The sequence below is a fragment of the Poecilia mexicana genome, unplaced genomic scaffold, assembly GCF_051168715.1.
Source record: "Poecilia mexicana isolate PSO_F unplaced genomic scaffold, ASM5116871v1 scaffold_6, whole genome shotgun sequence".
Classification (NCBI taxonomy): Eukaryota; Metazoa; Chordata; class Actinopteri; order Cyprinodontiformes; family Poeciliidae; genus Poecilia; species Poecilia mexicana.
Window position 1 is genome coordinate 12,136,016 of NW_028263375.1, and position 14,015 is coordinate 12,150,030.

Here is a 14,015-nt window from a genome sequence, read left to right on the forward strand (position 1 = left end):
TAAACCCCTTGTCTTTGTCCATCATAGTTCCAGTCATCTTACAGTTTGTAATTATCACTCTCATTTCAAATATAAAGTTTTAGGGCAGTTTACTCATCACCTCTTCCTGACTTTTTAAAATCGGCGTTGCTTACCCTTCCAGGTTTCTAATTTATTTATTTATTTACTATTATTATTACATTGCTTCCAATCACCAAGCAACATTTTATATCATGCAAAGATAAGTTGACTTGGATAACTTTCTTCCCTTAAAAACAAAATCCTTTGAAAACTGTTTTGCAGAGTTTATCTTTCTTTTCAGTGCGCCGAAACACAGGACAGCATGAATTCTCCACTAACTTTACATGCAAATAGGCATTGGAAAGTTTGCCCCAGGTGCATTAACAGAATTGCAATCTCTTTTTTTAAATTAATTCTTTTTCCCATGACAGAAGAGTTCTCTGGGCAGTATTTGCGTATATCAAAATCAGCACTGCTTATTTGAATGACATGTTCTTTTGTCTTTCTTATGTTGACAACAGAATAACAGAAATGCGCTTCTTTGTCACCTTTGTCACCTGTATTTACCCACGCAAAAACAGGAAGTCAGTCATGGATTACCTGAAAACCCTGATCAAGTCACAAATGTAAATATGAATTTTTTTTTACACTAAATTTAATATATATATATATATATATATATATATATATATATATATATATATATATTTTATATATATTTATTTTATTTTATTTTTTTTTGTGTGATCTGGCCAGGATATATCTCGTTTAAATGATGGACGGATGCTTTTTCACAAACTTTGCCATGCGACTCCCTCAAAAACATGAACACGATATAAGAAAAATGTCAAATAAATGCAACTTTTTTGCGAACATCCAGCTAAACTACACTCACAGTTGCAGTTTAAAGGTTTTCGTTCTCGTTAAACCTTTTGTTCTGTAACAAAATATGAGCAACTTTTCTCCAAAAATGTTGAAACGGCGTATGTTTGGAACAACCCCTCTCCTCCTGTCTCGAGGCAGCAATAGCCATCGAAAAAAAGAAAAAAAAAAGTGCTGGTTCAGTCTCGTTCTGTCTGTGGGCATAGCTTTGATCAGTCCCACCCCGAGACGTATCCTGAAGGGGAACGTTGCACTTCTATTCTCCGTGGCTAATCATACTTCCTGTCTTTGTCTTTATGTGCTTTAGACAAGCGTCAGATAGAAAGCACAGGAACAGATTTGCCCCGAAAACTGAGAGAATAAAGCCCGCGGTTGTGCTGCAGCTCCTGCTCATGAATAATGCCAGCTTGTTGAGAGGTGGATTTCAGCTCATTGGTGTTTTTGAGAAAAGATGCTTTTGAGAGGCAGGAAAGTAAGTGTTTAGAAATTTAAGAGAGCAGGATGAATGTAATGTATATCGCCAGACACAGAAGATCAGGTATTTTTAGCTGGTGGCTGACGAAAGATAAAGAAAAAAGAAAAGAAAAAAGATTGAGGTTCTGTCTTAGTTGGTGAATGTGTGACCCAAGCAGTGAAATGGTTAAGAAAGTAATTTCACATGCACGGGCAATCTTGCTCTGTCTGCAACCAGTGGCACTTTTCACCAAAAAATTCTTTGTGTGTTTAAAGTGAAGAAAAGACCATTTATACCAGGAGCCAAAAAGAATATAAAGAAACAGACAAAAATCTGTCTTCTTTTTTCACGGGTAAAGCTGAAGGCAATGAAAACCCATCTTGTGTTCTATTTCTGAGCTGATTTCCATTTGCATGGCCACCTGAGGGATGTCAAGTTTCTCAGGCCAACTTCCTCACAGGGAGGAGAGCGACTGGTGACAAGGACACAAACCCAAAGACAAACTGTTTTCCAACCATTCCAACACCCACTCCTCACCGAATCTCACATGGAAACAGAATGAATCGTGTATAGAAGCAGAAAAAAGAAAAAAAAAAAACCTTTTTCTTGATGTTTTCTTGTGCTTCAAAGCATGTAACTCTCTGCTTTGCCCTAGGGTTAATTAACATGAACCAAACAGTGAATGATCAGAGAGAACGGGAAATCTCCAAAGGTGAAGTGTCACATGGGAAGCGTGTTGTCAGAAAAAGGAGAAGAAGGTAGACTTTTTTTTCCCCCTTCCCTTTTCGCTCTCTGCACGTTCAAAAAAAAAAAAATCAAACGAGAAAGTAGCAGTGAAGAGGGAAAGAAATTTGTAGACACCTTTCCAAAACTTTGCATTTCACCCCAACAGAGGGGCTCAGCTTCACAGTCTGAGCTTCAAACAATATCTGTAAATCCATGACACTGACAGGAACAGAAGAACAGTGGGGTTCTGTAACGTGATGACATTTTAGAGAATGTACAGTCATTTACTAACTACTGCAAATTATAGTGCATTTTATTAGAACGCCATCAAATACAACAACTCCGAAGTGGAATGAATAACTTGTTTTTGAAACAAATTGTTGGCAGCTTTGTTAAGTTGCCTCAACCTCAGTCAGATTGGATGGAAAGTATCTGTCAACATTAATGTTCATGTTTTCCCCACAGATTCTCAGCTGGATTTGGCTCCTCCAGAGTTATCATTGACTTTTTGGTTGATTTACTTATTAATGCTCCTCGAGGTAAACGAGGACTGCATTCACTAACTCGGTCACTTTTGGAGATTGTTTGATACCCCAGATTTTAATTTGCGGTGTCAGAGTAAAGTGTGCTGAATGCATGCATACCCACTGCACACTTTTTACATTTTATTTGTAAAAAAATAAATAAAAAAATGGCAAAAGCCATGCATCTTTATTATTTAATTTAACAATTACGCACAACTTTCTGTTGGTCTACTACATAAAATACCAACAAAATACATTGAGCTTTGTGGTCGTTTTGTGACAAAGTATTAAACTGTTCAGTAGGTATAAATACCAGCATCATGAATCCCATTATTCTGATTTGATAATGGGGGTTGGTAAAAAAAAAAAAAAATTAAAAAAAAATTAAAAAGAAAAGAAAAATGGAGTCGAATGAATAAAGAAAAAAAAACCATCCAAAACAAAGTTAATCACTGCTTTTATAGACCCTCTCACCAAAATTGTGTCTGCATCCTGGAATCCCCAAAGGGAAAAAATGAGAAAATGACTTCATGATCCACAGATATCCTGGATGGCATGCCTTGCAGGTGAAATAGTATGATTTCTCCATGTAATAATTAACATGGGCTCCTCTTCTGTCCCTGTGGCTTGGCGCTGACATTTGGTTCATGCTCGAGTGTCTGCCTGGCTGATTTCCGTCTCTTGCATGAAGGTGGGGCAGCGAATCTGTGTGTGCGTGCAGGGTCCGGTGGCCGGCCTGACGAGGATATTGGAGACGGGCCGTGCCTCAAGTGGATGGGATTAAGCGTCATGACAATATGGATTAGGGAGCCCCTGTTCGCTCCCTTCTCAGTCGATTCCAAACCTCCAGCAAGTTAGGAGTTGAAAGCCAAACACTGGACCACAAAATTAGTCCCGTCAGTTTGTTTGTCCTCTTTTAAAACGGCGCTATGTAAAGTGTCATAGCTCACACATCCCTGAACGCACATTTTGACAATTTCCCCAAATTTATCACAGTGATTTCTATACATTGTGCCAGCTGTGACACCATGTGTTGATTTACACCGAACAGCTCAGACTGCCCACCTCCTCTACTGCTGCAACTGGCCTTATTTTACATTATTACATTATGTATGCAGGCTTGAGTATGGATAATAGATGAATCTAAAGCAAAGCAGCTTAATCATCCACCATCACTCTGCTGCGGAGCACACATCTTATTAGCCATGGAGTAAATAAACATTAATATGCCACACTGATAAACACCATCCACCTTCACTCCCCCCCCCACCCGGCTTGCAGTTCTCGGTGTATTAGGATGCAGCGAAGTACAAACAAACACCCAAACGGATCGGCTGCCGTGTTCAAACAAACACTGAAGACATATCGTAGCCGAGGCCAGTCCATTACAAACCACTTCACAGAAAATCATCATCAGTGAGTGCACATGGCTGGCGGCCAAAGAACCTGCTTTCAAGATCTGACTGCACACTATGAAATCACATCCATGAGAGGTTTAAATTAAAAAAAAAAGAAAAAAAAAAGAGGACCTGAATGCTTTTAAGAGTTGGTCAAACCGAGGGGATCACGTAGATCTCGATGAGTGGCACAACGGGTACAAGGGTCGAGGGATGAATCAGTGGGTTGAGTGAGAGTAAAGAGATTTGGGATGATGAAAATACACCTCTATGTACCTCATTCCTATCATACGAAAGAAATGATTGTCTTGGCATCTTTACTTTTAGTAAAAATTAAGATAAGTTAGGGCCGTGACCAAAGACGACTTCCGCCAATTTACCCAAAAATGCACTTTTAAAGATTTCCATCAGATTACGTTCATCCTTAACAAACATAGCAAATATACAAAACAAATAATGCATTTTTCTGAACTCCTAAATGCCAGTTTCAGCTATTAAAGGTTTGTGTGATAGAAAAAAAAAGTGCACAAAATGTTTCATATTTTCCCCATTCAATGTAGCCATTAGCTTCGGTTTCTGTTACCAACTATCTTGCATTTATACTTAATAAATATATGAAAACTACTACAGGTAAGATATTAACTTCTTATAACCTTCAACAGAACCCCCACTTCCAAAATCCCAATACGTCCCTTCAAGGTTAACAAGCCACAGGCTATTCTGCTTCTTTCAGGACAAAGTAATAAAGAGAAAGCTTAGAGCAAAAAGAAAACTCAGCATCCTGTCCGGCTCTGAGCATCAAACACCACTGATCTGATAAACCACAGAATATGAAAACCCAGTTATGTCTCCAGGCGGGCTTTTTAATAAGACGGCTTGTGACAAGAAAAAATTACCATTGATTTAAAGCTCAATTAATACCAAAGCTTGTTTTTTTCAGGTGCAAACAGCACTTTTGAGTTAAACAGCCAAAGTTACAGCAGTACACACACCGTGCTTCACCTTACTGAGAATCTTTCTGGCATCTCTCAACAAGACAGAAGCCTAACTCTTCAAAGAGGTTGGTTGTACACAAAAAAAGCTTTTACAAACTTCTCCATAAGTCTTTTTTTTTTTTTTTTGTCTGTAGATGGACTGACTGCAGCCAAAACCCAAGAGGAGACAGGCCTTATTCTGCTCTCTCAAGTCATTTCAATCACCAGTCTACTGTACAAAGGAGACAGCCTGATGGCGTGATGAGTGCACAGTGCTCATCTGCCTGCGCTGTTGTCTCTGTTTGTGCCTCATGAAAGGAAGCGGGCCTGACGATGCCAGAGGCAGAGGATCCGGCTCCGCAGTCTGAGCTGGGAAACATCAGCCCTGCACTGTTCTTCACAAGGAGATGTCCTTCAGTGTGGTGCCAGCTCTCCCTGGGGCAGCAGCATGAGACGCAGCCTCTTATTTACCATATACAGGATCTCTCCGTGTCCTTAATGAGCCAGGATATTCTGCAACGCAGAGACAAAGGCCACAGTTTTGCGGGAGAAGCTGTGGCTTTACTGAATTAAATAGCGATAATTAAGAAAATATTAATCAAACTCCAGCTCTCTGGGCTCTGTGGATGTACTGAGGGGGAGCGTCTTCAAGCTTAGCCTGTAGGAGTTCTCGTTTGGAGTATGCCTGCGACCTACAGAGCTGCAGGCAAACAGTCACACACAACACAAGGAGATGCACACAATTAAAAGCAGACCCTGGTGGCCTTCTAGTCTATAATTAAACACCCTTTGGTGCTCTGAACAAAAAAAAAAAAAAAAAAAAAAAAAAACACCAACTGGGTTCAAATGTGTCAAAGAGAGAGTGGTGAAAGGAAATGTTAAGAAGCTGCTGGTTTGCTACATTGCAAGTTCTGTTCAGTGCAATGAATTAATAAAAAGCACAAACTAATACCTTCCCAGTGTGCAGTTGGTATGTCTGGCGGGGGCAACAGCAGCTATACAGCTGCACAGTGAAAGTTTAATGCTGCTGCAAGCCTAAAGCCCTGCCTGAGCTTTTTTTCCTTAGAGGTGACAGTGAGATGGTGGGGCGTTTTTTTTCTTTTTCTTCCAAATATAAAAATTCTTTTTTTTTTTTTTTTTTTTTTAAAGCCTTCAACCTTCAAAAAAACCTACATGGTTGCTCTCAGACACGATGGAAAAGTTGCTAAATCTTGAAAGGCTTCACCCCATTGAAGTTTTTCCACAGCACAACCAAAATGCAATGAACCAAATAGTGCTTTTTTTTTTTTTTTTTTTTTACAGAGGAATGAAAATATCATTTTCACTTTAATTGAAAAAATAAAAAAATGGAAATGTGTGGCATGTGTTAGGATTCAGCTTCCTTTAATCTCATGGTGCTGGCAGCATCATGCTGTGCCAATGTTTTTCTTTAGCACAGATGGGGATCCTGAACAGAATTGAATCTCAGCCAAGTTCCTTTGTGTGGAGGAAAAAACTAACACTGCATATCACTTTAACATCACCATACTCATTGTGACACTTGGTGGTGGCGGAATCATTGCATGGGCAAAGACAAAGAAGCTAGTCAGTTAACCAATTGATGGGAGTGGCTAAATAAAGGGCAGTCTTGTTAGAAAACCTGTCGCTGAAGCTCGTCTTAACTGGACAACGGCCCTAAGCGTCCAATCAGAGCTCTAATCAAGTCGTTCATAATCAGGTTTTTAGACCTGCTTCATTCAATCTGACTGAGCTAGTTTACAAAGAAGAATGGGCAAAACTGTTGAATCTATAAGTAAAGCTTATAAGAAATGAAACCCAAATGACTTGCAGCTTCAGTGCAGCAGAAGTCAATCCTGCTTGGCTCTAAACTTTCATATTTCCATTAAAAATTGCATAAAACTAAGAATTATCTTCATCCCATTTCCCAATTACATATTCTGTTGTGTTGACCTACCAAATAAAAATGCCAATATAAGATTGAGGCTGGAATGTTAAAAATGTCAAGTGTATGAAAACTTCCAAAAGGGATTGTAAATTAGTGCCCCTCTTCAAAAAGAAAAAAAAAATCAAATTCTATGTTTTTTTGTTTTTTTTTCCCAGAGTGTTTATCATGAGGTGGTAGCAGTTATGGTAATGTGTGGTAGTCCATCTCCTTCCCAGCATGCTCTGTGTTTGACATTCATGGGGTTAAAGTCCTCTGAATGATGAAGTGCCCGTGTTTGGGACGGTAAATTGCATCGTTTCAATTGAGAAGAGAGTTCCCTCTAGGGTTTGCTGGAGGTCCCCGTGGGCTGGCCTTGAGCAGAACAGCATGTTGTACATCCATATAAAAAAATAAAAAAAAGAGGAGGGGGAAAAATATGGAGGTACTTTTCTCTTTATGATGCAAAGATTAATCTGTCAACATGCTCTCACATAAATCTCCATCCAGGCTTCACAAAATACTGTTTTATCTCACTTTGTGCTATATTTTATTTTTTATTGCCTATAAACACAAACCATCACAAAGGGCTAATGTTCTCATCAATATTATTACAAAATGATCATAAATCCAATGTCTTGTTAAAACTTGAAGCCATTTCCCCCCCTTTAGCTAGTCAATCGTTGAAAATATTGGACAGAACCATCACTTATCAGGTCGTTTCTCCCACAATAACACCAAACGGAGCTGCAGCTCCCCAGTTTCACAAAATTATTGCACTTTCCTTCCTATCCTTTCCTCATTTGTGTTCAGCGATTCGTATTTTCTCTTTAGGGGCTATATTTTTGCCCTTATACTTCAGTAGAAATGCCTTGACAACACGGTTTTTTTTTTTTTTTCTCATCCTGAGAGACCACAAACTAAACAGCAGAAACATGTTGTATAGAGGCTTGTTTAGTGCTATGCAAATGATCCTTGCCAGAGGTAAAATTAACATTTTCAATTAAAATATTAGCACCAAACAAACACGGAAAAACACACTAATGATTAAATCATCCTCTTCGAGTTTGGAGGGTGATACTCGATCACTGTTTATCTCTCAAACAAGCTTGTTTTCTTCTTTTTTTTTTTTTGCTTTACATCGACGCTGATGGTTTAAAAACATTAAACTCGTAGTTTAAATTTAGTCATCTTAAGCTCATCCGATGAAAAGTTAACAGTTTACATCACTTTTGACTTAAATTATATTATATGATTCAAACGGATGCATGGATTAAAACCAAACATGCAATTTATTGTCAAATATTTCCTGCCAGCCTCTAAATCTCTGCATTTCTTCTGCAGATACTCAGACAGGAAGCGAGGGACTTGACACAGGAACATTTCTTTTGTGCAACTTTACCGCCCTCTGATGGTAAAATATGAAAACAGCATGTTAGGATGAAAGAAAACAAAGAGTCAGTAGTCCAGAAAAGAAAATGTATTAATGATCTGGTATAACAATCATAAATAGCACATTTTTTTTTAAGTTCTATTTTTTTTTTCCTTCTTCACTACCATACTTCTAAGTCTGTGCTGTAATGTGCAGTTGTCGGCCCATATTTCCAGTACAAAGAGATTGGAAAACCCTTTGGATATCGAAAGACTGTTATTACTGGTCTGGTCCGCAGAGGCTGAGCATTGCCTTCTGGTAGTCTCCTTTGGTATGTTCCTGTAGAGGGGGAAAAGAAAGATAAAGGGACGAGCAGGGTGATAGAAAATGCTTCACAGTTAATCAGTAAGAGGTTGCTTACAGTGATAGTCTGCTGCAGGGACTGCCCGAAGGTGCCCTTGTATTCAGAACAAATCTTTTTCAGGTCCACCTCACAGCGGGACACAATAATCCTGGTCACAATCTTCTCTTTGGCTCCTTTTCCCTAAGCAGAGGAGAACGAGTCAGCATTAAACTTGTCCATACTTTTGACTTAAAATACAGTAGCTGATGTAAGACCGGTGCAACAAATTTTTGCCAACTTTGACTTCTTTTGTCTTTCTGCAGAACATTTTGACTGTAACAAAGTACATTTTTTTTAAAATAAATAATTGCTAGAAGTAAAAAATAGTCCATTTGTAAGAAGGAGAAAAGGGGCAAAAAAAACAAAACAACTTTGCACATACCTTCATGGCTTCATTCAGCTTTTTAGCAAAATAAAGCTGCTTGTTTTCAAAGCACTGAACTGGAAAAGCAACACAAACAGATTAAATCCACAGTTCTGTGTGTTGGAAGCAACAACTTGTTTTCTTTTGTGATATTTTAATGGCTTTAACAACACATAATCTAGAGCAGGGGTCCCCAAACTACGGCCTGCGGGCCGGATCCGGCCCGCCACGTCATTTGGTCCGGCCCCCTGAACAATGCCGGATCCGGCCCGCCTCCTCATACCAGAGAGCATTCAGTGTTTTTTTTCATATATTGTATTTTCTGGTTTATATGTGAATTTTTCTTCAACCACCAGGGGGTTTGAGCAAATGTGAAACTAACTTTCCCTCAATGGAATATATATTAGTCAGTCCCAGTCACCGTTTCACTCACGGTTTTTTCCATTTGCATTCTGGGTAAAAATATCTAAAAGTGCGAATGTGTCGTCGCCCCCCCCTCCACAGTTTCACTCTCAACCACCCCCCCCCCCCCCTCGACAAGAACTTTCTAAGGTTTCTTTCTCCAAAAACTAAGACTGGCCCCCGACCAGAGAAAAGAACAGCTATGTGGCCCTCGCAGGAAAAAGTTTGGGGACCCCTGATCTAGAGGATTATGAAAGAAAAGATTAAGAGTACCTAGCACAAGAAACGACTTCTGCAAATCTCCTTTAACTTCCTTCACAATACTCTCCTGCATGTCATAGGGGCTGTAACTCTTGTACTTGTCAAATACTGAAAGAGAGAAAAAAAACAAAAAAACGCTTATACATATTTGACTTTAGAGAACCCAATCTACTTCAGAGAACCAGAAATCAGGTAAGTGGTTACCTTTGCGCAGGTGGGGGACGCTCCTCTGAGACATAATGGAGATCCAGGTGTTGACATCGGTTCCTTTTATTTTCACTCCAGCATCATAAAGAGCCTGATTAGGGAGAACCACTTCATTACACTGCTTGCGACTTACTGTATCGTTTTTGGGGACACACCAATTTGTCACGCTAATCTCTCAGGGATCTGCGTCGCTGCAGTAGATTTGCAGTGTTGCGATCAGAAGCAAAATGGAAATACAGTCAAATATATTCAAATATAGTCACACAAGAATGGCATAAATGATGGCATGATCAGAATTAAATGAACTCACTGTTCATTTAATTCAAAATGACTGAGTTGCTGCAGGTGTTTTACACCCAAATGCCTAAAGTACCTTGTATCTATAAAGTACCTACATACTTAAATCACAGCATATATGTTTATTACTTTTATGTTATTCATGAGTTTTTACAATATTTATAAAAATGCTCAAATCTCAAATAATTAAATTGTAAGCTACTTTTAAAGATTCCATAGTACTCCATCTCCATTTAAATTGGTTCTTCTCCCCTGTTTTATAAAATATGGCTGATTCTGAACACCAATCCAACCAAAAATAATTTTTAAAAACTTCCTGCTGGTAAAAATACCAGGGGTAAAAATCACCAACAATCCCACCGATGTCCCCATATAACTGTTGTGATAAAACTTTATGATATGGTCCGTGAAACCATATCATGTCAATGATGTACCAGTATGAATCTCAATTTTCTAGTAGTAAATTTTTCTAGAATAAGACGTGCAGATGTCATTTTAAAGTTTACTTAAAGTGATAACTTTTGTTCTATTCTAAAACAGAAGGTAAAATTATTTAATTTATCTCCATACATCAAAACTAACACACATAATACCAATTGAAAACTTACTCTGGCATCTGTATCTATCTTTTCATAGTCTACAATAGCACTGGGTTCGTCTCTCTTCGTCTGTGCAGAAATGGAAAAAAAAACAAAAAAAAAACAAACAAGACTTTTATTAGTTCCACCTGAATTGCGTCCAAAATGACAAAAATGCGTACTTTTCACTCACATCCACCAGAGCCAAAAGCAGCTTAGCAAAGTTTCCAGAGGTATCTCCTGCCACATCTTTTGCCAAATCTTTCTTGAATACTATAAAACAAAATCTGAGTTATTTCTGGCATTAATATCCATGTCTAAGATGTAAATCTCCAAATCACTGAACAGCTGTTTTCTAGAAAAGCAGAGACATTTTGAACTCACAATCACTGTAGACTTTCTTGATTTCAACCAACTCATCATTGCTGCGTGAGCATAAGATCTCAATCAGAGTTTCCTCATCTGTTCCTAAACCCTAAAAAAAAACAAACAAAAAAAAAAACAGACAGAAGTTCTCACATTAATCACCTTGGCTTTATAAAGTCATGTTGGCAATTTCAATTCTTTGTGCGATTCTTAAAAATATAATACATTCACCAATTTCCCAATGGAACATATGGTTGTGAGAAGGTGAGAGTCATAGTTTTATTGAAACATGATCTGTTTTTCTAATCAGAACCCAGTTTAAAACTGGAGGTGCAGTTGAGGGTTGGCGGGATATCCACCTCCACACTTCAACTCTTCTACAGAAAACCAAAACATATGATGGCATTTGGCCACTAGAGGGCGGCAGAAATCTTCAATGATCGAATTCAGGCCGTTTACCTTGATGGATCCTCTGATCTCTGAGGCGTCATACTGGGATGTGCTCTTCATCAGTCCGAGGATGACAGTTTCCAGACTGCCAGACAATGCTGCTTTCAGAGCTGTGATCATGTCCTGGAAACATAATGACGCCGTCACTTTAATCCCAATGTGTCCCGCAGGGTTACACAAAAAGGAAACGCAAGGGCTTTGAAGCAAGCTTTGATTTTGTGCCTGAACCTACTGTACCTTTTTCGCTCTTTTTTCATAAGCGAAAGCAATTTCTCTCCTTTGAGAGTAAGATCTTTTTGTTAGGACATCGATGATGGTCTGCTCATCCACTCCTGAGAAAAAGAAATACAACACCTGAAATACAACATCAACTTTGATGCACAAAATCTGCAGAGTTCTGAGGAACCCGTTCAGCTCTTCTTCGGATACCACTCATTGACAGATAAAATTCAGTTTTGAATGTCATCTGTTGTGGTTTTGACGTGTTCTGGGAAGGTAGAACTTTTTTCTGACTTAAAAAGTTCAAAACATTTTCTCTCATTGTCAGAGTCTGAAGTTGTTTTATATTTTGCCTAACAGAGAGGAACAGATTGTACACAGTCTGCAAGGAAACAGCTGTGAGCCTTGCTGGGTGATTCATTCAACTTTTCCATGTGAAGATCAACAAAAATGGAATATGTTTGGCCACCATCCCACTTTTATTCTGATCGATCCTCTGTAATCTATTAACCATTTCTGGTAAATCAATCTGCAATATGCATTTTAAACTTAATTAACTTAAAATGATTAACAGCCATTTTGACAATTAGTAATTTTATCTTACAGTGTTAGGTTGTTTGTTCATTTGTTCATTTCCTGACTAAGATGGTTTGACTCTTGGTCAAACTTTAATCAATCAATCAATCAAATTTTATTTGTATAGCACATTTCAGCAGCAAGGCATTTCAAAGTGCTTTACATAATTTTAAACAGTGAGAAAGAAAAAGAAAGTAATAAAAAGATAAAAAGAAAAGATAAAATCACAGCCTAACAGGACAAGGCCTCCAGCCTTGCAGCACCAGGCTCCGTCCGCCTGTTTCGCGAAAATTTTGCGCTAGGACTTTAGACATTAGGACAGTTTTATTTTTTCTTCAAAATTATAGGGAGTACCTACAGGAAGGCTACAGGGCCTCACTACTGATGTGTGTAATTTGATGTAAAAAAAAAATATAGTTTTCTCTCTTACATGTATAACATTGTAATAGAACAGACAGGCTGTTAAAGATAACTCTGATTCAGCAGACAGAGGAAGCCCTGCCAGCTATGAGGCACAGATGAGGAGGAGTTTCCAGTGTGGCCACACTGAGGCTGACTCAAGTACCGACAAATCCTCTGTAAGAGAGACAAAACCATCACACAGTCACACAAAGAGCTGCATCCTACCTTTGGTTTTGATTGCAGTCTCTATTCTGGCAGCATCTCTGTCTGGGTCAAAGTCCCTAACAGGTACCACAGTGGGGTGCAGAGGTTCATGCTGCAATACAAAGCAAATCAATTTGTAAATAATGCAACTGCTGCTTGAAAATAAAGAATCTGATCTGTGTAAAAAAAAAAAAAAAAAAAAAAAAAGCTGTAATTGTCAAGACAAAAGTTTGACATTACCGCAACATTGAGAGACAGCTGTCCCAGAAACTCTGAAACCAAAGCCATGTTGAGTTTTCTGAAAAAGAGACAAAAGCCGGAGCTGAAATTCCTCTCTAATCTTCTTGCTGACTTGTTTGGCTTTACAAAACAAGAGGGCATGTTTACTTAGACTGAAGATAAAATTGTCTGAGCTGAAAGAAATGCCTTCTCAACAGAGGCACAATGACTCTAAATATGCTTGTTAAGAATTACATTATTATTATTATTATTATTTTAACTTTCCACCTGGATCACATATGGAATATTTTCTACCAACAGTGTGGTTGGTGGCTATTTAAAGTCTCTGCTGCTCCACGTTACACTTTCATTACAACAGCTCCAAAGTGGACACACCCTGGAAATAATGCTTCTGAACTTAACTGAGGGATAATAAATTCATACTGCTCACACACACCCACACACACACACACAAAAGCTACTTCTAGAACTGAATCCAAACAGAGCAAATCACGAGACTCATGCCAGCCAAGTGGAAGTTATGTGAAAAATCATGTCCTTCCAAGTGTCTTTGGAAGTTGAAAAACCTCTTAAGCTTTCAGCTGTTTAAAGTTAGATTAAATATGTGAGGTTATTTGACGCCAAGAAGCAATGTCGTTGCAGAATTACCTTTCTTGTAGATGTTGAGATGATGCAGAGATTTGTCCCTGGAAGGTTTAGGCAGAATGGAGCGTGAAAGCTGAACTTTTGTGGCAAAGATTGCTTCAATCCCCTCCCTGTACTATGACCTCATGACTCCACCCTGTTCCCCTGTTGG

The 14,015-nt window shown here is 38.6% G+C and overlaps 1 protein-coding gene across 1 annotated transcript; it reads right to left on the reverse strand.

Moving 5' to 3' along the window:
* Positions 1–8,343: 8,343 nt before the first annotated feature.
* On the reverse strand, positions 8,344–14,007 carry LOC106919763 (annexin A2). The gene is made up of 13 exons (XM_014990330.2): positions 13,868–14,007; positions 13,220–13,277; positions 13,001–13,091; positions 11,816–11,910; positions 11,588–11,701; positions 11,147–11,237; positions 10,956–11,035; positions 10,793–10,852; positions 9,885–9,978; positions 9,693–9,788; positions 9,036–9,094; positions 8,672–8,794; positions 8,344–8,589 (listed from the first exon to the last, which is right to left on the reverse strand). The coding sequence occupies exons 2-13, from the start codon at positions 13,265–13,267 to the stop codon at positions 8,530–8,532; spliced, it is 1,011 nt and encodes a 336-aa protein (XP_014845816.2). The 5' UTR covers positions 13,268–13,277; positions 13,868–14,007; the 3' UTR covers positions 8,344–8,529.
* Positions 14,008–14,015: the final 8 nt, after the last annotated feature.